The sequence below is a fragment of the Phocoena sinus genome, chromosome 5 (genome assembly GCF_008692025.1).
Source record: "Phocoena sinus isolate mPhoSin1 chromosome 5, mPhoSin1.pri, whole genome shotgun sequence".
Taxonomy (NCBI): Eukaryota; Metazoa; Chordata; class Mammalia; order Artiodactyla; family Phocoenidae; genus Phocoena; species Phocoena sinus.
Window position 1 is genome coordinate 34,633,238 of NC_045767.1, and position 26,385 is coordinate 34,659,622.

A 26,385-nucleotide genomic window follows, 5' to 3' on the forward strand; every position below is an offset into this window, starting at 1 on the left:
ATCAGCTCAAGATGCCTTAACTTTCATTTTCTTTCTGATTAAAGACACCTAAATACATTTTTTTTCAAGGAGAAACAAGGAATGTTAGGGTAAATGGAATATTACTTTATACCTAAAGCAGTCAATCACAAGTTTGAGTCATGTCTTATGAATCAGCCACTTCTAACTTCCAACCTATCATTTGTAAAAGTGGGTTGATGGCCTTGAGGTACACACCATGACATTTTGGGATCATAACTATCATAGAAAGCCAAGCCACACTTTCATATAGGAAAAATAACTTTCCTAAACAGATTATTTATAGTTGATTTGCAACCCTCCCTACCCACCCCCAATGACCCAGAGGGAGAACCTATGTTAATATACAGTAAAACCGTACCAGTTAGAGTAATAGTCAGCAAAAGGACAAATTTGGTTAGCAATGGATTGTTGCAGTGAGCAGCACAATATTTCCATAAGCTCAGTTAACTCTTTTGTAGTTTGGTGGACGCAGAAGAAAGGTGACTAAAGGAGGAAGTGCAGGGACTTCCCCGGTGGTCCAGTGGTAAAGAATCGCCTTCCAATGTAGGGGACGCAGGTTCGATCCCTGGTCAGGGAACTAAGATCCCACGTGCCGCGGGGTGACTGAGCCCGTGCGCGGCAACTAGAGAAGCCCGCGCACCATGACTACTGAGCTCGCGTGCCTCAGCGGGAGGCCCTGTGTGCCGCGAACTACAGAGCCCACGTGGCCTAGAGCCCAAGAACCACAACTAGAGAAGAGAAAACCTGCACGCCACAACTAGAGGGAAGGCCGCGCCACAACCAAAGATCCCGCATGCCTCAACTAAGACCCGACGCAGCCAAAAAAATTTAAAAAACTAAGAAAAAAGTGCAATATTAAAATTATTTTAGTACCGACTGTGAGTAAAATAGCTACATAGGATTTCAGTGCAGCACTGTGAATTTTCCTGTATTCTTTTAATGATATACAAGAATAGCATAGCAGAAGGAAAATAAAAAGTTAAGCTTTCTCCAAGTGAAGATGTAAACTTCCTGCAGGTAGATAAGGTTAAAAAACAAAAAACACAAACAAAACCATACCAGCACTTGGATGCATTAAATATATTTAACTGTATACCTTGCTCTCCTATTCCAAATTTTCATATTCCTCGAAAATAATGCCCATCCATAGCCACTAATTTCTTGATTATTTAGTAGCAGTAAAAGTGGAAGTGATTTTGATTATTATTATGGAAATAATGGACTAGCTTGCAATGAAGTCAAAGTCAGTTTGCTTCTACAGAACTTCTATAAATAATCCTTGTATTTTTATGTTTGTTACATATAAAGTCCTTGAGCTGGGAATCCTAAAGTTTCTCACCAAACTGTCTCAGACACTGCTACACAGAAGTGGTGTCAATACTTACTAATGTGGTGGCTAGGCACACTAAATGGTTGTCACTTGCAGTAAGCGGACACATAAATATTTTCAGGTTTATGGTATGGTTGAGTTTGTGGGTACCGACACTCAGATTTCCAGCAAGCTGCTTCTAACTCATAGCTACACTGTCCGAAGGTACAAAATATTAGTAAATGAAATTGCTTCGAAGTATCCACGTTAGCATTAGCAAATGCAAGTTCCTACTGAATGGCTGTGAAGCAGGCGTTTTGATCCCTGTTTTGTAAATGTGAAAACGCAGTTTCAACTCTCTGCCCTCAAACCAACAATTAAGCTTTCCTAGCAGTGGAAAGAGAAGAGAGGCCTGGGATGCACTTACTCTTCATTCAGGGCACACCGACGATTGGTGAGCGTGCCGTATTTCCTCAGGGTCTCGGTGAGCTCGGAGTACAGTTTGTCAGCCAGAGAGAGTGGGATTCCTTCCCACACCAGGATGAGAATCACAATCACCGCAGCCTCACAGGTGTGGCCAGCTCGCTCTCGCACCAAGCACAGTAGCTTCTCCTCGCTGCAGCTTCTGCGAACCACCTGTTCGGGTCACCATTCCACCCCAACACCCACCACCCCAACCAAAACAAAACAAGGGTCACTTGCAGCAGATGAGAGCATTGACTGACGTCTGTTTATTTTCTCAAGTCTGGGTCACAATTAGGGCGACATTTACCAGCACCTGCAACTTGCCTTTTGCTGCCCATCTATAACGTCGGGGCTTACCCTGGGGTCAGAACTGGGAGAGATGCAAAAGCACTCGGGGTGTAGCAGACTCGACCCAGTACAGTGGGGACAATGCTCCCTGCACTAAAGCCAGAGCTAGATGGAAGACAAGCAAGACTTTAAAGTTCAAGGTCTTCAAAAATGACAAAGATTAACTGCAGGTACTTAAAGGATGAAGGACCTCTTCCTCACATGCCGGGAAGAATTACACTTCTAGCAGGCACTTGAACAGACCTCCTCCTCACTATTAAATTTTTTCAATTAAATACAGTTTGTACATGATTTTATACTAATCTGCCTTTTTCTTAAGAGATGACATGTGATAAATATAAGCAATATTCCTTTCAACTGGCATAAATGATTCTCTGATCTGATAACCCAATTCCCAGGGTTAGATGAATGAATCAAAATGCCCAAGACTGAAGACCAAAGGCCTTGTCAAGTCACACTTACCCATTTGGCAATAGGACATCCCTGAGAACTTTTGCCTTCTTTACCAGTATAGATGACTCTTTCAATCCTAATAGCTTTACCCTTCTGTCCAAACCTTAAAGAAATCCACAGAAACACACACACACATAAAATTAGCAAATGAATCTAAGAGGCAACCAATATACTGAACATTTGAGCATAATTTTACTCTATGGCCACATCCTGAGAAATGAATAGTTTATTTTTAAAAAACAGAACTAAGCCAAGCAAACTGGATAGTAGACTTTAAGCCTGGTATTTCTTCAGTATCAAAATATACTGATAATTGTAATGAACTATTTTGAAATTATATGATGGGTAAAAATAATGGGAAAGCTTATTTTTATACATAATTTCACAAAGCACAAAACTTTTTAAAGTTTGTTAAATTCAGTCTTCTAAAATAACGTACTATTTGTCCTTTACTAAATTTAGTTATTTTAAAACTTGGGGACTCATTTTAGTTAGGACTGTTTCTCTAAGAATCTCTCATTTTTTTAAAAGGCTGGCAAATAACCAGTATCCAGCAATTTTGAAAATATAGGATAATTCTAGAAATAGATTATATTTTCCCTTATAACCAAAGCACTACTTACTCCTTGCTAATACAAGAGGGCACTTAGGGAAATTCACTATTTCTGCCAGGCTACTAGACAATTATTTAGTGAATTTCTATGTGCTCATTTAGAAATGAATAATTTGAATTTGGGGCAACAATGACATGAAATATGTCCTTGCTGCCCAGAATGTTTCCTAATGTATTTTAATGATAAAAATGCCTACCTCTTAAAGAAAAGGCACCCTAGCGTAATAACAGCTCAGAGCTGTGGATACCTATATGAAAGTCTCTCTCTGCATTGATTATCTTGCTCATAACAGTCTTCAAGTCTGCAAGATGACATGCAGGAGTAACTGTGTAGATTCAGGTAAGTACTTGCATACCTATGACTGACAGGTAAAAAAAAAAAAAAATGCAGCTATAAATAGAATCTGTCTCTATTTCTATTCAGTATATCACTCTTGCCCTCTGCTCATACTAATGGACAACTTCCTTGGAGATAACTACTCATTTATAACTCTAGGTGAATTTGACTCAATGGGTCCTTTCTTATACCACCTTTCCCCCCTTTCCCTTTTTTATCATCGAGTGGGAAAACCAGAGTGGGCGCTCTCTTTGCAGCCTGTGCCAGCACCCTTGTGCCTAGCAGGCTGGCTGGCTGGTTCTTGTTCATGCCTGGGTTTTCTGGCATCCATCTCAAAGTGGGCAGCCTATGCCAGCTTGCAGACTATTAGTCCTGTCAAATATTGTGACTCTCTGGTGAATAGCACAGTGTGTAGTGTTGGCAACCCTGGAATAGCTAAGCCTACTAATAATTACTCAATTTACAATTGTTTACTGCTTTGTATGTGAAAGCTGGAAAAATTCTGACATATACAAAAGGATAAACGTTAATCTGCCCTGTGCCTTTGCGTTAATTACCTTTCTTCCATGATTTCTCTAATAGCTGCCACATTAGGACCTGCTCCTAGATGGGTATAAAAAGGACCTTCATCTTTTTCAATAATTTGCTCTGTTGAGATAATAGAAGATTATTATTTTAGACCTCAATTATACTAAATATAAAGGCTACATCCACAAAGCTTATCCCCCACCTGTACATTAAGGGTCCTAAATGTGACTTTAAACATTTTTTTTCTTTAAAATGAGTAAACTGATGGACTAATCTATTAGAAAATGTGCCAAATAATTAAGTATATGTCCATTCTGCCTGTTGGATAAAAATATATTAAATTGCATTTCAGATATGGGATAAGGAATTATTTTAAATCAAGTAAGTGGAACTAAATAGACAGTGAGGGAATTAGAATATATTATATGTAATATCAACTACAGTCCAATCTTTTAAACTGAAGAAAAAAAAATCACAGCTTACTAGAAGCCTGCCTGTTATTTGGATGTTAAAAGATTAAAAATAAAATTTCCTGTCCTATCTCACCCCCAGGATTTTGTTCAGTTTATTGTCAAGATACCTTTTTCTCCTCTCGTTTCCCCACAATATTCGATTACTCTGTTTTGAAAATAAGAACATTCAATCCAGACCCATATTGTATATACTACTTTAGAACAACTTATGATGAGAGAAAATATTGAAGACAGGGTCAGATAAAAGGAAGACGCTTTTGTACACTATCAAAGATGAAAAGTGGGGAAAAAAGGTTTGTATGATAGGAGAAGGGTGTGAAGATGAGTATAACTTACCCAATGTTGTCTATGACGTGTGTGGCACATTAGGCCAGTGAGTCAATAATATTACCCACACACAAAGGGGCAGTACGGATCTTCCCTCCATCCTTCTATAAAATGTGGAGTGTACCATTTTAAGAGGAATAACATAAAGTGGGTGGACCATCAGCCACATTAGTTGAACGCTGGTTTTTACAAATGTCTTCTACTGTATCCAAGCTGAGTAGCTATAATTAAGATCTTTATATATATATATATATATATATATGTATATATATATATGTATATATATATATATATATATATATAAAACTGCATCAATCAGCAAAATGTTTCCCTATTCCAACAGACCTATCATGCATCTTGAATTTTAACAAAAAGATGCTTGTTTAAAAAAAAGAAAGGGAAATAGCATATTTTCTATCAAAAAGATGAAACTTTTAAAGAGAAAATATCAAATATAGATCACACAATGTTTCAAATGCATACACGGAGAAAGGGCAACTTTATGAATATTCAGAACTTTGGCATTAAAATTTCCCCTAAGTCACCAAGACAGAAGATGATAATGTCCCCTTATCTATTATAAAAGTTAATCTTGTAAAACTACTAATACATTCAATCTTGAATTAAAAAATATTAGAAGCTCCTACATTCGTTTGCATAGGGCAGTTATTTTCTCATTTTAACAAGGTGTTTTTACTGCCTGGCTATCTCTCCAGGAGATATACAAAGAGTTAACTAGATTGATTAGGCTAAAACAGATACCTTTATGTTTTAAACGGTTTGAAGGGAGGGACAAATGAGCATGCACGATTTTGTAATTTTTTTGAAAAACTGAATGTAAGTGAAGTTCTCTCTTGCACAGCACAAGCGTCTGTAATTTAAAGACAAGAAATGTAAGCTTCAGGTTTTTATGAGCCTTCCCATATTGCTGCCAGACTCAAAGTTTTTAAAAAGAAAGAAAAATCCCATATCTGAAGATAAATTTGCTAATTCTGGATAAACACCATGTGTCTCAGTACATTTCTGGCACTTACCTACACATCTGCATGATGGGAAATCATACTGAGTCTTGACAGGTGTATCCAATAAATTTTTTATAGGAGTATCTAGTAATTTGGAAGGTGACTCTAAAAAATTATTGAGAACAGAACCAGCTGTTCTTTTGGTTGGTGTCTTTTCTGAGGAAGGCATTGCTTGCTGCTCTAAAGCTGGGGTGTGGCTATCAAGTTCTGCAGCAGTGGTTTGTCTAGTTAAAACTGTGACTGGCCCTGACATTTCAACTTTTATTTGCTTCTGTGATTTTAGAGTAAGAGCCTTATGGTCAAATAATGATTTGACCTGAAATTGCTTCAGATGCTGCTCCATGGTCTCAAGGATGCTCCGCTGCTGCATGTTATCACAGCTCGGAGGTGGAATCTCTTGCTTGGGTATCTTTTTCCACATTGTGTTTTCTGGCTGTGCTGACATGAGGCGCATACAGGTGTGGGGCTTGGATCCCGGTTCGACTTTAATTGGCCTTTGCATCTGACTATGGCAAGACTCGGCTTGGAGCTGTTGTGTTTGCTGCTGTTCTTGCTTCTGCAAAAGGTGCCACCTTAGAGCAGCATGCTTTTGGATGTCTTTCTGGGGCAGGGTCTGAATGTGACTTCCTGCCTGATTGGGCAAAGGGAACGCATTTGCTTGGTTTTGCATCAGGTACCTTTGCTGAGCGAGCTGTGCAGCTTGTTGACTAGACATATCTTGGTTTCTATTTTTATATCCCTGTAGAACTGAAGCTTGTTGAGGCTTCTGTTCTAGTTCTTGAAAGCACCTGTGAAGAACATCTTGCTTTGGGGTCACATTATTTGGAAAATATTGCATGTGATGTGAGTTTGGGATCTTGTTTCCTGCAAAGAGTTCAGAATTTACAGTCTGTTCTTTATTTTCTGGAACTACGTGTATATTGTTTGAACAAGAAATCTGCACTTTGCTTGCATTTGACTTCAAGATCTGACCATAGGGGGAATTTATACTATTCATATTCTGTACTTGCTCCAGTCCCACTTGGGGATTATGAGTCTGGAACTCACTTGATTTTGAATGTTGATCTTCACCACGAAAGCATTCTTCTACTTTAATCTGGCTAAAGAATGATCCTTCTCTTTGCTGATCATTGTTGCCTTGGGGATGAGAAAAGGTCTGGGGCATCTGTTCCTTATTCTTTATCTGTAGTTTTTGCTGCTGTTGCTGGTTTTGAGAGAGATGTGAAGTCTGGGATGGTTGTGTTTGTGCTGCCTGCTTATGAGGCTTATGTTGTGAAAGGTGTGAGTTTGAGAATGGGTCAGTCTCGGAAGCCTGTTGATGTTGATTCAAGTGCCGTTTCAATGTTGGGGGCATGAGTTTCTCAGTTTGGGGATCTGGTCTTTGTTGGAAATGACACCTCAGGGCACAGACTGACTGTCTGTGAGCTTCGGGTGAAGGGTCCGTTTTGGAGAAGTGCACCTGGAGTGAGGGTTTTTGGAACTGGAGATGCTGGTCCACTGTACCTTGAGACTGCCCTTGATTCATCTCAGCTTGGTACCTTGGTGGTCTCTGCTCCGGTTGCATTATTTTCTGGGTATAAGCTTGCCCTGGGAGCCCCCCAGGCACGTTGGAATTTCCAGTGTATTGTCTGGAGGTCATTTGATGGGAGGGGTTGGACTGATACTGAAGAATTGACCGCAGGGTTGCCTCATTACATTTCAGATGGGATTCTGCTTGATGACAGTGAGGGGCCTTCAATTCAATCCATCCTGGTTTCAGATAGGGCTGTGTTGGGAGCACAGGGTCTCGTGTCTGTTCCTTGTCTTGACTCTTGAAGATCTCTTGCTCTTTGTGTCCCATCAACTGCTGGCAGTGGTCCTGTGCATCTACACTGCTACCAAGAATTGGTGGGTTATGTTTGAGACGTTCTGATAGTTGTCTTGTTTTCTCAGAACACAATGGAACCATCATTGTCCCTGGAGTCCGTATGTCATTCTTGTTAACACAATAATTCTGAGGCCTTTCTGGAAGCATCGGAGAGGGGTTGGATACTTGTGTAGAGGGAGTTGGACTCTGGGATGGTGGTGCCTCGTGGTGACCCTCTATTTTCACTTCCCTTAAAAGAGCTGTGTTACTTTGGTTGGGGTAGTGATGGTGTTCTTCCAAAACTCCATCATTCAGAGTGCTTTTTCCTTCAGAAGGAAGCTGAGGAACCTGCGGAAGAGGCGGAGGGGGAGAAAGAAGCAATTGTGATGGTGGTGGTGTGGTAGTGGCAGAAAAGGAATCCTTAGTGAACACTGAGCTTTGCTTGAAGTAAGCACCATTCATTTCATTTTGCTTTAAATACCGTTCAGAGCTGCCACCAGGAACCTGCAAATTGCTGCTGGAACCTGAACAGAATTCTTCACCAGATACTAGCTTTGTGGTTCCTTGGATGTTATTGTTTTCTGCCGGAGACAGGCATATCTCAAAAACTGACTTTCGTTGCTCTGGTTTCTGAAAGGGACAGGCCCCTAGCACTGCAGCTGGTATACTGGCACTATCAGCACCACAGGCCTCAGTCACCACTGCAGCTGGCTCTGGAGGCAGCTCAGAGTTCGAGGTCTGTGGGAAATTGATCTGCCCTGAGGTATGCGATGGGTGAGTGATCTCACAGGACAACTCATTAGTAGCCTGACTGTTAATGGCATGTATGTGAGATGTGGTTTTCTGCACCGCAATGGAAACACAATCTGGATAATATTGAGACAGCGTCTTTTCCAGGAGTTCACCATGTGTGTTTTCCATGGAAGAGGCAGAAACTGTAGCACCATTAGGCATTAGCACTGCCTTATTTTTAAGAAGTAATACAATGTTCTTGTTGTGGTAGTTAGCATTTTTCCCCTCCTGTTGGTTCAGAATCTGAAGCTCTGGATTTTCAGATCCACTGCAGTTATGTGATGAAAAAACAGTGAAATCTTTAACTTCATTTCCTTGGGCTGCAGAGCTAACAGATTCTCTCTTATCACTCATATCGGAGACATTGGGTTGACTGCTGCCTTTGCCTGGATTTCTTTCTTGGCTTTCCCCGAAGTTCTTTCTTTCTCCATTGGCCTTTTGGTCTTGTTTCAGTTTCTTGTTCTGATGGAGCCCAGAGAGAGAAGGTTCACTAACTGTGCGCTTTATCCCTCCATTTTGCAAACATCTGGAATACCCTCTACTTTCTTGTATAAAGTCTGGACTCACGCGACTATTCTGACTTCCTTTCATGTGGGGTATTCCATAATGACTCTTGAAAGACTGCCACTTGGTGTCTCCATTTACTTCTGGATAAGGTCTCTTGGTTAATGGGCTTCCATTCTGGAGCTTTATAGCCAGAGGTTCTGTCTGGCAAATGGGAGAAGAAGATGGTATCAGGAATGGACTCAGTCTGTTGCCCTCAACATGATTCGTTCTATCCTGTTCCATCAGGCTTGCTTCGGGGCCATCCACAATGCTGCCCTCTGAATGAATTCTAAAGCGTATGGAAACAAAAATTAAAGTACATTAATATATATCTAACACTAACAGTACACCTTAGAGAAGGATTGTGGCATTAATAATACTGGAATTCCTAGACATAGCAAACTGTGATACTCATTTTCATGTCTCGGAGTGACAGCCAAGAGCTACTCAGGAAAGGATTATTCTTGTCTTACCAGCAACTCTGAAATATTTATGGTCACAATAAACAAAGATCAAAATCAACAGCTAATGTGGGAAGTTAATACTGTATTAGTAAATAGTATCAACTTCCTTCCCAAATAATTCTTTTTGTCAAAATGCTAAAAACAACAGAGAAAGATGACCTCCTTTCTTTCTTCTCTAGCACCTTACATATCCAATCATTTGCTAAGTTCTATCAATTCCATTTCCTATGTATTCGTTGAATCATCTTCACTGCCACTAGGTAGCCAGATCTACATTATCTTGCTTCATTATCTACCGTAATAGCTTTTTAAAGATTTCTCCTGAGCCCAGCCTGTCCTCTCCCCAGTCCTTCAAGGATCCTTCAAACTGTTATCAAAGGGAATGTTCTAAAAGGCAAATCTGATGTCATACCCTTCTTAACACACTTTATTGACTCCATATTGCCTGCATTAGTAGTTCTCAAACTCTTTACCCAGACACACCTGGAAGATAAGGCACAGTCTCTGCAGTGTTGACATTCCAGGGGAGGGGGTAGGGGTGAAAGTGTAGTTTATAAAATGCCTTTTCTAAGTGATTCTATATTTTCCTCTACAAGATCTGGCTGCCTACTTCTTTTGAGAATTCCTGCCTAATATAAATGGGTTTTCATATGCAGGTTTCTATTTTTCTGTCCTCCTACTTGCTCCCACAGATTATACTCCAACTATATAACAACAGCTTATAAATACCCAAACACTGCAAGCTGTTTCAGACCTCCATGCTGTTGTTTTATCTGCCTAGACTGCATTCCTAGTCCTCTTATTGTGCCCTGTGACTCCTGTGTCTGGTTACAACTGTCTCAGATCACCTCTCCTAGAATTTTTTCCTTGATTTTCCAAAAGAATTACTCACTCCCAGTTTTATCCTGCTTTTTGATCTTGTATATGGTCTACTGAGGAACATATCACATTCAACTGTATTTTGTTTACTTTCTCTTACTGGACTGTGAATTCCTTAAAAATATCCTACTCTATTTATCTTTGTGCTTAGAGTGAGCATCCAATCAGTTTCACTAGATTGATATAAATTTGCTCATCTTGTGATCATTTCTTTATTCAGTCATTCATTCAAACTTTTTGAGATCAATACTGATGGAGATTTCAAAGTCCAAAATGATAGGGAAAGCAGGAAGAAATGGGCACCAGAAAAGCAAAAATAATCCATTATATAAAGTGAATGCTGCCCCATTCATTATAGAGTCATGCTTTATTTTCCCACAGTTTTTCTCATTAAATTTATTTTAAGGCTATAAGTAGGAAAAAAAAATCAAGACTATTTTCCCTTTGGGCTATAAAAAAGCTCTATTAAAATAGCCATTGCTTACTAACCAAGACAAATGAAACAGAGGAAGAAACAAACACTGGGAAGCAACACTAAAGTTATCACTTGCAAAGAATAAGATTGTATACTGGCCAACCAAGAGAATCAACTGAAAAACTGTTACAGACGACAGTAAAGTAGCTAGAAAAAAAAGTCAACAGCCTTGGTACCTAAAAGCAACAACCAGTCAGCAGCTATGGTGGAATAAAAAACTGTAATAGAAAAAATATTTTTAAAATACTAAGAACAAACTTAAAAAGAAATGTGAAAGACCTATCTGAATAAAACATTAAAACAATACTGAGGGATACACAAACACAAAAACAAAACAAGTAGAAAAATATGATATGTTCTTGTATAGTTGTCAAATTAATCTATTCATTTAATGTATTTTCATAAAAATACTAAAAGAATGGGTTGAGTTATTAAGAAGCTGACTCTAAAGTTCATGTGGAAAAATAAACAAATTGGATAACCAGGAATAATCTGAAAGAGAATCATAATGGGGCTCGGGCAGGGTAGGAGCCAAATGGAAAGATATTAAAAAGCAACAAAAGCTCTACTGTACTTAAAACAGCTCATACTTGCACATAAATAGATAATAGAGTGTTTATAAGACCAATGGAATAGAATAGAATGTCCAGAAATAGATTCAAACACACATAGAAATATAGTATGAGGTAATGATGGCATTTCAAATAAATATATTAGAACAATGGAATAGTTTTCTGAAAAAATGATACAGTTGGATCGGCCCCTTACATCTTGTACCAAAATGTATTCTAGATGGATTTAAATTTTGAATATGGAAAACAAAACCCTAAAAAAATTAAAAACAGCCTGAGAAAACTTAAAAAAAATAATCGAATGACTGGACAAGTTCTTTGTGACACAAAATCTAGAAGCCATAAAAGATGAGGAAGTTCAATAAACTTTGTGCATGTAAAAATAAACCCACAGCAAAGTTAAAAGTTACATAATACTTAATATATAGGACTCATACACATTGACAGGGAAAAGACCAACCATCGAACAGGAAAAAATGAGCAAAGGACATGGACAGTTCACAGAAAATGAAATGCAAGTGGCTTTTAAATATTTTTAAAATGTCCATCAGAACTTATAAAAAGAAATGCAAATTAAGACTGCAACAAGATAGTTTTTTTTCAAATTGGCAACGAACAAAAACTTTAATAATACACTACGTTGGCAAGCATATGGGGAAACAGACATGTTGTCACGTAGTTCTCAGGAGCCAAAACTAATATGAATACCATACAGGAGGATTTAGCAATATCTACAGAATTTCGTAGAAACTTCCTTTGATCCTTCAGTTTTAAACTCTCATCTAACAGATATGCACATATTTGTTAAACCATGTATGCACAGTGTTTTGCACTAGCAAAGTTTGGAAACAACCTATGTTTTCAGATGAAGTATTTCCAAGTAATTAAATGAAATAGAGAAAGCTGCAGAACAGTATGTATAAGAATGCCACAACCTGTACCTTTACAAAAATAAAAATAAAATCAGCTCTGGGAGAATATACAACAGACTGGTTATAACACTTTGCCTCCAGGAAAAGGAATGGGGAGGCTGGAGAATAGTACTGAGAGGGAGATCGTTTTTAACTGTGTCATTTTGGAACTCTTAGGCATGTATATTAATAAATAACACTTAAATCAAAAGGTCATAATTCCTAATGACAAATAAAAATAACAGAACAAAGTGATATCTTTATTTCTGCTAGACCTACTTCCTTTCAAATGTTAAGAGATGGGCTAGATGTGCATAGTCACTAGTCACAAATGGCCATTGAGCCTTTGAAACGTGGTTAGTCCAAATTGAGATGTTCTGTAAGTATATATACACACTGGATTTCAAAGACCTTAGTGTGGACCAAAAAACATAAAATAACTCAATTTTAAAAAATATTTATTACATGCTGAAACTGTGCTATATTGGATATAATAAGTAAAAAATATATCATTACATTTCATGTGTTTCTTTTTACTTGTTTTAATGTGAATACTGGAAAATTTTAAATGCGGTATGTGGCTTATGTTGTATTTCTATTGGGTAGCTCTGGGCTAAACCAATACTCTTAATTATCAATAACCTTTTATAAAAAACCTTTAGTTTCCAGAATCATGAAAATTGATTTGTAGTCTTTGATGTACGGAGCTTCTCCAAAATCAGGGGCATTACCACTTTTGAAAAATTAAGAAGCATAGGAAAGCGGCCAAGATGGTGAAATAGAAGGACCCTAACATCACCTCCTCTTAAGAGCACACCAAAATCACAACAGTCTGCAGAAAAACCATCCTTGAAAAAGACTGAAACCCACCAGAAAAGATCCTCTACAGCTGAAGACATAAAGACGGGGCCACAAAGAGACTGGTAGGAGAGGCGAACTCCCAATGTAATCAAATCCCATACCCCCCAAGGTGAATGACCCCAAACTGGAGAATAATTATATTACAGAGGTTCTCCCACAGGAGTGAGAGTTCTGAGCTCCCCACCCTGGGCGTCCAGCACGGGGAAGAAGAGCCCCCCCAGAGCATTTGGTTTTGAAGGCCAGCAGGGCTTGATTGCAGGAGCTCCCCAGGATTGGGGGAAATAGAGGCTTCACTCTTAAAGGGTGCACACAAAATCTCATGCACACCGGGACCCAGGCCAAAAGCAGCAATTTGATAGGAGCCTGGGACAGACCTATCTGCTTGCTCGGAGGGACTCCTGGGGGACTGGTGGTGGATAGAGAGGGGGGAATTCATCTGCATGAGCTCTCCCAGAGACTGACATTTTGGCACCAAGACCTGGCCCCACTCAGTAGCCTGCAGGCTCCAGTGCTGGGACGGCTCAGGCCAAACAACTAACTGGGTGGGGACACAGCCCCACCCATCAGCAGACAGGCCAGCTAAAGACTTCCTCCTCCCACAGCCTAGAAAATGGGGGAAAATATTTGCAAAGGATGCAACAAGGGTTTAATTTTCAAAATGTACAAACGGCTCATATAGCTTAATAATAATAATAAAAAAATCCCAAGCAACCCAGTAAAAAAATGGGCAGAAGACCTAAATAGACATTTCTCCAAAGAGGATATACAAATGGTCAATAGGTACATGATAAAATGCTCAACACTGCTAATTATTAGAGAAATGCAAATCAAAACTACAATGAAGTTTCACCTCACACAGGTCAGAATGGCCATCATCAAAAAGTCTACAAATAATAAATGCTAGAGGGGGGGTGGAGAAAAGGGAACCCTCCTACACTGTTAGTGGGAATGTAAATTGGTATAGCCGCTATGGAGAACAGTATGGAGGCTCCTTAAAAAACTAAAAATAGAATTACCATATGATTCAGCAATCCCACTACTGGGCATATACCCAGAGAAAACTCTAATTAGAAAAGATACGTGCACCCCAATGTTACTAGCAGTACTATTTACAATAGCCAAGACATGGAAATGTCCGTCGACAGATGAATGGATAAAGAAGATGTGGTACATACATACAATGGAATACTACTCAGGCATTAAAAAAGAATGAAATAATGTCAGCAACATGGATGGGACCTACAGATTATCATATACTAAGTGAAGTAAGTCAGACAGAGAAAGACAAATATCATATGGTGTTACTTATATGTGGAATCTTAAAAAATGATACAAATAAACTTATTTACAAAATAGAAATAGGCTCACAAACTTATGGCTACCAAAGGGAATAGCAGGGGGGTGGGGGTGGAAGGGTGAGGTAGGGGAGATTGGGATGTACACACTGCTATATATAAAATAGGTAAACAAGGACCTAACGTGTAGTACGAGGAACTAGACTCACTATCCTAGAATAACCTATAGTGGAAAAGCATCTGAAAAATAATATATATGTGTGTGTGTGTGTGTGTGTGTGTGTGTGTGTGTGTGTATAACTTAATCACTTTGCTGTACACTTGACACTAACACAACATTGTAAAATAACTATACTTCAACTAAAAAAATTAAGAAGCATAGACATAAGCTTAGATAATTCTTCACAGACTAGGTCAATTAGCTTTCTAAACACTACAGCAAAAAATGCTTCCCTTTGGCAACTGTAAAACTGATTTACACATATACCAAACAAAATGTATTTACATGTACATTATGTTGTTATATATTATATAAAAACTTGTAGTCTCTGTATACAATATATAGTCCTACTTAAGTTTTTAGATAAAAATATTTATATAAAAAGTATTTAACACATTACTCTCTATTACGATCCATACCACATAATTTGGACATTCTTCAAAGTGTCAAGGGCAGAATTACAATGGATGGAGTTTGCAAATCTTTTATGAGCATAATAATAGATTCTAAGAAGAATGAAGGTGACAATTTTTTTCAATATGGAGTTTTAAACACAACAGCCATTTTTAAACACTAACTCTATCATTAGAACTATTCTGTCCATGACAGCAATTCCTTTACTGAATACAACCATCAGATGTAAAAAGTTAAATGGTTAACTTTTTCAGGGAGGACAGGAAAATTGTATATTATTTTTCCATTTTTGGATGAGGATAACTTGTTATTTGAGGATTATTTGTTATTGGTCTATGAATCTAATTCAGAATATTTAAACCAATAAAGTGCCATTTTAGAGGGAGAAAAAAGAAATATTTTCTTTGACTTCTGACTTCTTTCTGTGGCCAAACCACACTTTTTGTGTATACACCCCAGAATATTACACAATCCAGTAACCTTCTTGCAACAGCACTCTTATAATCACCTAGTGCCTTTATACTGATATTGGAAGCATTATTTATTTTTAATGAAAAAAGAAAGAAATGAGACCTGTTCATTTTGATCACTGTAGAAATACTGAAAAAGCTTTCATGCTATAATTTTTACAGGGCATACAAATATACAAAGTTTTTTCAAGCTTATAAAAGTCAGTAACATATATAAAACAAATCTTCCAAGATAATTTTTTGTAGATATCTACCTGCTAATCTGTGAAAATAGAGTTAACAGGTTATTTTTACAAATTGAGGGGAATAGGGAAACTTTTTCCATAGTTTAACTAAGTTTTTTTTTGAATGAATGTAAATTTTTGCTATAGAGATATTTTTGTGTGGCATTCCTTTTGCTCCTCAGAGACTAAGAACAGAAATAGTTTCTATTCATTCAGATCTGTTCTTTTACATGACTGATATGAGAAATATTTTGAATTCTCATAATTGATTTGAGATTCAAATAAAATATCCTTCATTTTTTCCTACACTCAAGAACATATAATTAATATGATGTATAGTACTGATCAGGATACTATTTCATTGTGAAACTGAATGTTCAATTTTTTTTTTATTGGAGTATAATTACTTTAGAATGTTGTGTTGGTTTCTGCTGTACCACAAAGTGATTCAGCTATATGTATACATATATCCCCTCCCTCTTGGACCTCCCTCCCCCCAGTCCCATCCATCTAGGTTATCACAGAGCACTGAGATGAGCTCCCTGTGCTACACAGCAGATTCCCACTAGCTACCTATTTTACACATGGTAGGGTATGTCAATCTTAATCTCCCAATTCGTCCTACCCTCCCCTTACCCTCCATGTCCACATGTCAGTTCTCTACGTCTGCGTCTCTATTCCTGCTTTGCAAACAGGTTCATCTGTAGCATTTTTCTAGATTCCACATATATGCACTGATGTACGATATTTGTTTTTCTCTTTCTGACTTACTTCGCTCTGCATGACAGACTCTAGGTCCATCCACATCTCTACAAATGACCCAATTTCCTTCCTTTTTATGGCTGAGTAATATTGCATTGTATATATGTACCATACCTTCTTTATCCATTCATCTGTCGTTGGACATTTAGGTTGTTTTCAACCTGGCTACTGTAAATAGTGCTGCAATGAACATTGTGGTACATGTGTCATTTTGAATTATGGTTTTCTCAGGGTATATGCCCAGTAGTGGGATTGCTGGGTCATATGGTAATTCTATTTTTAGTGTTTTAAGGAACCTCCATACTGTTAACAGTATTCAAATGTTTTTAAAGTAATGCCAGCTCTTGGAGGTTTGTATATGGTAATTTATACCAAATAAAATTGTAATATAGTTAATGCCAAATAAATTTATGTCTATAAAAATCAAGAGAGAGAATTTTCATTTTAGAACAAGACTCAATTTTTACAGTAGGGACAGTGACTCACCTACAAGGACACTGGCCAGTCAAAACTAAGGCACTAATATTTTCTTAAAACTGTTATGAAGTTTATATGCAAGGGCATAGGCAGGAGAGCCTTTGGTCAACCTGGAAAGGATGATTGATTAAGCTTACCCAGTGATGTTTTTCATGGTGTCAACACTTGATGTTATAGCATTTAGTTACAGTTTCAAAATGAACAGTGAGCTTTTAACATATTCCTTAAGAGATGTTCTTACAGATGATGGCTGATTTCAAGCTCTCAACCGCCAGCTCACAAAATTCCTGAAAACTTCACAATCTGTTCTTGCAAACTGTTAAGAGCTGGTTCTAGGTACACTACTGTTAGGGCTACCAAAATATTAACAAATCATATTTCTTTCTTTTCTTCTTCTTTGGAAATAGAATGAAAGTTCCCCAGGAACAAATACATGCCATATTATTTGGGTAGTCTTCCTTTGTTTCCAGACAAAGCGCTCTTGCCCACAGAATTACTGAACAGCATTTTAAACTTTTGGGAGGCTAAGAAATTTAAAAATTACTTATTCAAAATGAGTGATAAATGTGAAGTTCATGGTTTAACAATATACAAAACATTTCAGAGCATAAGAAAGAATCTAGTTTTACTCTCTCATTTTACAGATGTAAAAACTGAGCAATTTGCTCAAGTTAGGCATCAAAATAATTGCTCCCACAGGATCTAGACTGGCAGCTCCACAGAAGCTCTTCCTGCCACATAATATTAAGAAAAATGCATAATTCAAGGAGTAGGTTTTATTTTGTTAATAAATTCACACTTTGCCAACATTTTAGTTTTTTTCAGGCTTAGGATAAAAAAATAAAGTATTCTTTTTACATATCTGTAGGACTGTAATTATTAGCATGATTAAAGGCATTGTGCATGTATTTCATCAAGGTATTGTTTCTTTGTGTGAATTGGAATAGAACAAAAAAGAAGATGTAAACGTTTAGTACATGGAATTTGAAGTTGCCACAGAGTTAATTCTGATCCCGTCCTTGCTACCTTTCTAGATTACCTTTTTAATTGACGCTGGAATGCTGATGATTTTTCTCTAAAATATCTGAGCACAATTTATAAATTTTCCCTAGTAATGTCATTGAGAGAACTGGAGCTCAACTTGCATTAGTTCATTTGTGTATTCAGTCTAGCATCAGCTGAATCCCCACTCAGTGCAAGTGCTTTGGGGTGGAGCAAAGACAAAGAGGCACAGGTTCTGCACTGCCCCAGACTGTGGTTATGGTGACACATTGTGACTGTTCAAGTGCCACAGGAGTACAGGAGAGGGGATAAGCACTCCCAGCTGTCAGGGTCTGCATGACATCAACCCAAATTTCTCTCATGAAATTTAACTTCATTTCCCTCTTACCGTAATAAGAGAGAAATACGTGTCCCACTAAGTTTTAAAAGAATGACAATGAATGTTCGCCAAACATATCTATCAACATCAGTGAGGCAGAAGAACTAGTGTCCCAAGTAGAATGCATATATATCAGTAGTTACCAGGTACAGAGGAGACTATGTAAAAAACTCAATGCGTTTTTAAAAAAACTAGTAATGTTCAATAAATGACTTATGGAAACTTTTCTGGCTATTGAATCCTTAATTTAGGAAAAGACATGGCATATATTCATCTGCTTTAACTGCTCTGTTATCTTCCCTAATCAAAATGTAATAAGTAACTCATTACTTAAATTGTATACACACACACATACACGCACAGTTTTTGATTATGTGGTAAAGCATGAAGTTTCTTTCTAGGTTTACCAAAAAGGCTTAAACTTAAACTTTAAGAATGTGACTTAAACTTTAAGAATGGACTAAATATAACACTCAAATTCTAAAACCAGCTTTGGCATTTTGTCAAAGCCTAAAGAGGCAGTTTTAGAAATTATTTACCTAAATGACAGGTGTTAATTAGATCACAGTTCAAAATGTCATAATTTAGATCTTACTAGTCATATTATTTATGTTTCTCCCTTTATTCTAACAGTCTAATATACCCCATGAAGTATGGCCTTCTAAGGAACCAAAAAGAGTAGTTTTGTCTGCTATAAATACCACCAATTTTTTTTTTCTGGAAATTCTAACGGTCAAATTATAACCAGGCAATAGAAATGTGCAAGAATATGTTATGGTCACTCTATGATTTCAGCTAATGCTCCAGAATAATTTTTCATAAGCTATTAGGGAGAGGGAGAGAGAGAAATATATTGAGAGAGAGCTTGAGAACTTTAAGTAAAAATGCCAAGTATGTCAACCTGCATCCTCAGTGTCAGAGGTACACGTTTATGAAGTCTGTTTATCTCAGTTGAAAATACTAGCCTTTTGACTAGTAGCTAACATTTTGGTTTCTTAAGACCAAAACAGGTTTTAGCCACAGCAGTTTTTCTTTGGTATTTGATTTTGTTCCTTCTCCCGCCTCTCTGACAATAATTTATTATGAATTCAAGTCACATCGGCAGCATCTGTGAAACAATTACTGCATCTAGGACTGACTCTGCAGTCTAATCCATCATAATTATGACAAGCCTCTTTGAAGACGCTATGATGCATGACTTAAAAATAGCACATTAGTGTGCAAATGGATCAGCATCTCATTTCACCACTATGCATTTAGGGTTATAATTTAGCTCAGCACCATTTGACTCCTTTTGAATCACTTGAGAATGGTGGCTGCATCTCTCACCACGTAAAGCTGTAGATGATGCTCAGAATTTGTGAAGAGGGCTTTTACTTTTTGGTTTATTGATTTGGTTGGTGGTGCGCTAAGAGAAAAAAAAATAAACATCATTTAAATCTCATGTCAGCTTTTTCCAAGGAGACACAATAGTCAATTTATAGATCTGTATAGCTGCCCTAAGGCAATAATTTTTTTATAAAAAATCTTTGACTTCATGTTCTAATACTGAAAGTATATAAATTTATAATTTATATTTTAATTTTAAATTTTTTAAAATTTAAAATTATATACTGAAAGTATATAAATATATAAACTCATCACCAGATGAGTCCTGTTTACTGACACATGCACACTGTCGGGGATAAATTCTTAAGACTAGTTACTTGCGAGGACTGTATCTACTAAAGTACATGTGTCTCAACATCAACCTTAGGAGATTACTATATATGTCTCTATCACCTCCATGACAGGCTTTGCCCCTATTATAATTCTGGTGTTAGGAATTAATTAGTCCCTGACATGGAAAACACTGAGTAAAGATGATATATTTGACTACACTTCCTGAGTAGATGGCACTGTTTTCCAAAACTATTATAGATTCTTCCTACCAAAATGGGAGATAATTTGTGTCAACTACACATTTATTTCAAGATATGTGTAGGACAATGGGCCTGTTTTGTCTATTGAATGTCCCTGTGGGTAGTGCTCTAAAATCCCGACAAATTTCAATACTTATCTTCTGCATCTGTCAAATTCCCTCCACTTAGTTTGACTTTCTTTCTTAATATATAATATTAGTATGGTTAAGTTCCACTCTGGAAGTAAGCAAAGTGTTTTTTATAGGGCATAACTTATGAAGTTAAAAATTATTTAATTTAATATTAACATTAGTTTAATACTAGAGCTAAAATTTTTAAGGAAAACAATCTATCCAAAACATATTTTCAACAGCTAACTTTATGTATCCAAACTACATGTTAAGCATGGAACATAATGCATTATGTATGCATTAAATATGGAGAATACAAGGTGAATTAATATTTTTACTGCAAAACTGACTTTTCTATTTCTCATCTTGTAAGAGCTTTCAATTTTATTATTAAGAAATCTCTTAAGATGTACTTATCTTAGAAGAAAAAAAAAAACAGTGAACACACAAGCATGTCAAAATCTCAAAGAAATTCCTGCATTTCCAGAAGTGCGTTAATAAGTAGCTACACACACGACAAGCACTTGCTTTGCTCCTGCTGTGTGTTATACATGGTTATAGGAGAGAGACCTTGTCCGGTTTTTCATAATCCTCAATAGAAACTATATAATTCCAATATTTGAAGTTTTAAAATTTGTTTCTTAAAATAACATTATAGGCACAATTTAATAACATATAGATTATTTAAGGGAGGAAAGTCAGGAGAAATGTCACTGAAGATTAGAGAAGAGGCATACAGACAGAATTCTGCATGTAAGATGTGGACAACTGACAGTTTAGAAATAAATCTGCTTACAGTTGGCAACGCTAGTCAACTAGTTTCCCAACTGGTAAGATGGGCATGCTCTTTTGTCAGTTTTCAATTATCCACGTATCTGTTAATCCTGGGATTGTTTCTCGAACTGGGCTTATTCCTGGTCTCTAACTCTCACCAAACTAATATGTGCTGAGGGAAAAGATCATCAAACATAATTATAAATATCATTTGTCACAAGCGTTATTTGTTTCTCATAAGTTATAAAAGTTATTCACATTTTTCAGTTTCAGTCCACTCATAATTAGAATGGTTAATTGTGAGCTGGTTATTCTTACTAGGACACTAGTGTACTCTTATTAGAATACACTCTATACAGTGCTTGACATTTTCAATTAAAAAAATGTATTACAGAAACTGTAGTTGTTTGTGTTTGATCCTGCTGATATCCTATCTGAGAATCTGTCCAGTGGACAAGCACACCCCAGCACAAAGAGGCTGTAGGGTGGACTCTCTGTAGGCAAAGCTGAAGTGGGTGTGGTAATAAAAGACACAAAGAGAAGACAGACTTCCTGGTCAGGGAGCAGTGCAGTAAGAGCCCCTGCAGGCCCTGCTGAAGAACCCATGTGTGCCAAGAGAGAGCCAGTACTTTGATGCCTGTCCCAAAGAGGGCATCCAATGGCTAGTCAATGTCAACCACCAAAGCAGCAACATTCAAAATCCTGCACAGCCTTGTTCAGGTGAATAAGGAACCTTAAGCTTTTTTTCATCCTTCCTCCTAGTGGCTGGTGTTTAAAAGAGAGGCGGTAGGGGCAGAGATATTCAGAGTGAGACTCTCCAAGTGTTGGAGCCAGAGGTTAAGACTGTGTTGGGGGAAGAAGAAGAGTACTGAATCAGGCTTCACTGGGGACTTTTAAGATGAATAGGGCTGAGTTTCAAAGACAGGAATAAAACTGTTCTAATTACCAGAAAATGCTGTACAAAGTACAGAGTCTAGTCAAGAAGACACCATAGGGAAAGTAGGGCAGGAAGGACAATATCATAGTATGTTTGCGTAAATTACAGGGAAAAATGCTTTCATTTTTATACCCTGGAGTATGACTTTTCCAATAAAATTGTCACATAAATCCAACAAAATAATTTCTAGTAATGTAAAAGAACTTGATGTAATTTCTGACAGGGTTCATAATCATGCAATGCTTTAATATAATGACAGAGGCAGAGGCATAAAAATAAAATGTCGATGTATTCATTCTTTTAGTCAATAAATATTTATTGAACATATCCTATGCCTATGTGCTAGGCACTGTTGTAGCCAAGAGCAGTACACCACTAAGCAAAAGAAACAAACAGCCCTGCCCTCTTGGATTTGATACTCTACTGGGGAGAGAAACAATAAACATAATAAGGAATAAACTGTATGGTACAGTAAGACGATGTTGAGTGCTAGAGGAAAAATAAAGAAATAATAGGGCAGGCGATGGGGGGTCAGGAGTACCAGGGAGGGTCTGCAGGTTGCTGTATTACATACTACAGTCAGGGCAAGTCTCATTGAGACAGTGAGATCTGAACATAGTCTTGGAGCCAAATTATACAAGAAACATCCAATTCACCAAGATGATCTTAACTAATCAATGTGTGAAACTGTATTACTGGATACACTAGCCCATGTCTTGAGCCCTAAAATCAAGAATGGAAAAAGAAACAAAACTACCAAGATGTACAAGATAACTATATTAGAGTCACCTAAGTTGTCACAGCCCCAGGGGATTTTAAAGTATTATTGTGAAACAAATTAATAACATACCTAACATTTACAGAAAAACTTCATACTAGGGATCTTTGCAACACAGGCATTTTGGCATTTGCGCACTGTGTTGTATTCATGAAATCTGCTCCTTCTCAAAGGTGTTTTGTTCCCTAACAGTGCCTCAGAAGGCATGCCATCTGTGTTTCTAAGAAGTTTTATACAACTTTGAACAGCTCCATCCTCATAGCAATCTAGTCCTAATCTGCTACAGTTACTATGACAACCTAGTCATTTGTTTTCTTTCTATTTTGAAACAATCAGTGATTATTTTGGTTCAGTTAACTTGTAGGGGGTTACAAAGTTATACTTGAGGGTAAAATGAATATTCTACAGGGCTTCCCTGGTGGCACAGTGGTTGCGCAGTGGTTGGGAGTCCGCCTGCCGATGCAGGGGACACGGGTTCATGCCCCGGTCTGGGAGGATCCCACATGCCGCGGAGCGGCTGGGCCCGTGAGCCTTGGACTCTGAGCCTGCGCGTCCGGAGGCTGTGCTCCGCAACGGGAGAGGCCACAACAGTGAGAGGCCCACGTACCGCAAAAAAAAAAAAAAAAAAAAAAAAAAATTAATAATGGAGATGCTATTAAACCCATTACCCATCAATGGGCTGTCGATTTAAGATACTTCAATAGTCCTAAAGAAAACCGCCAACATTATTTCATAATATAAGTAAAATAATTTTTGTCCATCCAGGAAAAAAAAGTAAAAGAGATTTTCTAGTGGGTAAAGCATTAGGAAAATGAGAAACATCAACTATTTTATGTTATTTTAAAAGATTATATTTTAAAAGATTATATAACCATGTGTTCACCAGAAACATGTTCCCATATGTTAAGAAGGTTACTCTTATCTTCTTTGATCTTCTGTGTTGTTAGAATCTCTGATGAACACTTCATATTGCCCAAAATTATAGTGTACATTTTAACTGGTATCAAAATAGAAATAAAAAGACTATACATTTTTTCCTCCAAAAGGTTCTTACTTCTGGAAACACAATCTAAGGGATCCAAAAGTAGTATTAAGAATTTTTAATTACTAAATTGGCTGGAGAAGACCTACACATACAAGACCAGCTATTCAGATCTAGTCCTGGATATAGATTTTTGAGCAAGTCACAACCTCTGTGCATCACAATTAAAGAAAAAACAAAAACAAAACCAAAAACAACCTCAATTATAATCTGAGGAAAATGAACACAATTATGTCTAAGATCTTTCTGAGTGCTAAAATGATACGATTCTCTAAAATTGGCAATGATAAATATCTACTGGTGCCTCACTGAAATAAGTCATCACAAAGACTACTCTTTGCCTGGAAAGTATACTTTTCACCTCATTTTACCAATAAGTAAGTAGAAACTAAGAGAGCAAAGAAGCCTGGCATAGCTAATACAGGGCAGATGTAGGTATGAAACACAGACCTGTCAACCTCTGAGCCAAAGTGTGGCTAGATGGGGGTGGTAGTCCAGGGCAGAGAAGCAGGTTTAGCATCCTTATGGTTATATAAGCACTTCATATACTGGGAAGAGAAAGTCTGGATTGGCCAATATGAGTACAGTCACTAGATGAGCAAATTCTTCTACAGGCAATGATGGCTAAGCTTTCTTCACTGAGGTCTAGACAAAAAAATATTCCTTAAACTCTCCAAGTCCAAGAAACACTGGGCACCCTGAATGCAAATATCAATACTTTGGACAACGCACATAAATCATATTTTGATCACTAGAAATGTGAATTTCTGATTATGAACTGAGAAATACATAAATTTGTTTAAACATCAACCTCATGTGCATTTGATTAAGACAAATCACTTTCCATCAATCCAATCAACTCTGAGAGAAAGATAAAATTGGTTTTCTGGATTTTCAAATTAAGGAGCAGAATCTGGGCAGTGGTGTCCATCCCAAAATGATACCGTCTTCATGTCTCTATCAAGTCTCTTTATAAGTGCACTGCTCAATACGCTAGAGATTAGTCTGTACATATAGGTGGAAGAAAACAAATAAATAACCACACTATAGGAACCAGATCACATCATATGTGATATATAAACCACTAGTTCTATTGGCTATTAATATGTATTTTTTTAAAGGGAAAGACCAGGCTGAGAGAGAATAAGTAGGGAAAACTGGGTTACAAATAAATTTCAAACTTTAAAGAAAGCCCTCAAAGCCTTTAATATGATTCTGGGATCCCTAAAAAGGCGATGTGTGTGTATGGCATTTCCCAGATATACCTTGAGTACAGAATCACAGTTTACAGAGTAACCTGCGAAACCAACATCCTATGGAATATCACATACTGGAAAACCCTAATTCAGATATATATGATGATTTTATGCAGTTTTAATATGTACATGGATCTTGAGGCATTGATGAGAACTTGTGGTCTAGCAGAATATCCACAACTTAGGTGTAAAGAGCTCTGAGTCTATCTCTGAAAGCCAGAGACATGCACATTTGCAAGTCTTGCTTTAACTTCAAATTAAATATGTAAAAACTATTTTCCCTGTCTAATTTCTTCCAATAACATTACCATTTTAATACTTAAACTCTTCCTTAGAAAGGGCTCTTGGCTTTAGCTCAAAATCTCTTCTGTCCTGATGAAAATATTCAGAAATGGCTACAAAATCTCAAAACAAAATGTTTTGAAACAGTGACTCAAAACTCTGTAACTAATGGTAACAAATCTTTCTTGGTAATTTTAAGAGTAGCAGTCATTTAATTAATGTCCAAAGTGATTTACATCATATATACATATTTTTAGAGACAAATACTTGGTTTTAAGATTAAATCTTATAAACATAGCCTTTGGGATGTCTGTGTACCCACCTGCCACATCAAGAAAGCCTCTCCTAATTGTCCATCACATAAAAATGTAATGGAAGCATGCAGACTGACATAAAGTAAGTTTTTATGTACTAAGTTTAAATAATGGAAATAAAATCAGATTAGATATGAGAAACTACAGTAATATAAAGAATCCAATTAAGGGTAATATTGAATAAAATAGGAATAGGAAACTTAGCTTTTCATATTATCTTCTAAACATCAAAAGTGCCAATATGCTCATATATTAAAGAGAAATAATTCTCCTATCAAAGATTTCTTCAGTCTTGAAATGAACAATTAAACTTTTGATAACATGACCACAAAACTCCTGTTTCTTTCTAAATGCTTCCAAATATGCTGTGCATTACACAGAGTACAGTCTTCAGCACTAGTGTTGAATACAGTATAAAACAACCTTGAAGCATAATTTTAAAAATAAAATAAAGACAAACAGGAAAATTCAAAATCCCGGCAGAA

The 26,385-nt window shown here is 37.1% G+C and overlaps 1 protein-coding gene across 1 annotated transcript in view; it reads right to left on the reverse strand.

Moving 5' to 3' along the window:
- TET2 (tet methylcytosine dioxygenase 2) overlaps window positions 1-26,385 on the reverse strand; it is a 141,745-nt gene that overhangs the window by 31,091 nt on the left and 84,269 nt on the right. Inside the window, exons 3-6 of the mRNA XM_032631827.1 lie at window positions 5,909-9,369; window positions 4,104-4,194; window positions 2,606-2,699; window positions 1,758-1,966 (exon numbers count right to left, since the gene is read on the reverse strand). Of these exons, the coding sequence (XP_032487718.1) occupies window positions 1,758-1,966; window positions 2,606-2,699; window positions 4,104-4,194; window positions 5,909-9,323 (3,809 nt within the window). The 5' untranslated portion in view covers window positions 9,324-9,369. The remainder of the gene's footprint in view (window positions 1-1,757; window positions 1,967-2,605; window positions 2,700-4,103; window positions 4,195-5,908; window positions 9,370-26,385) is intronic.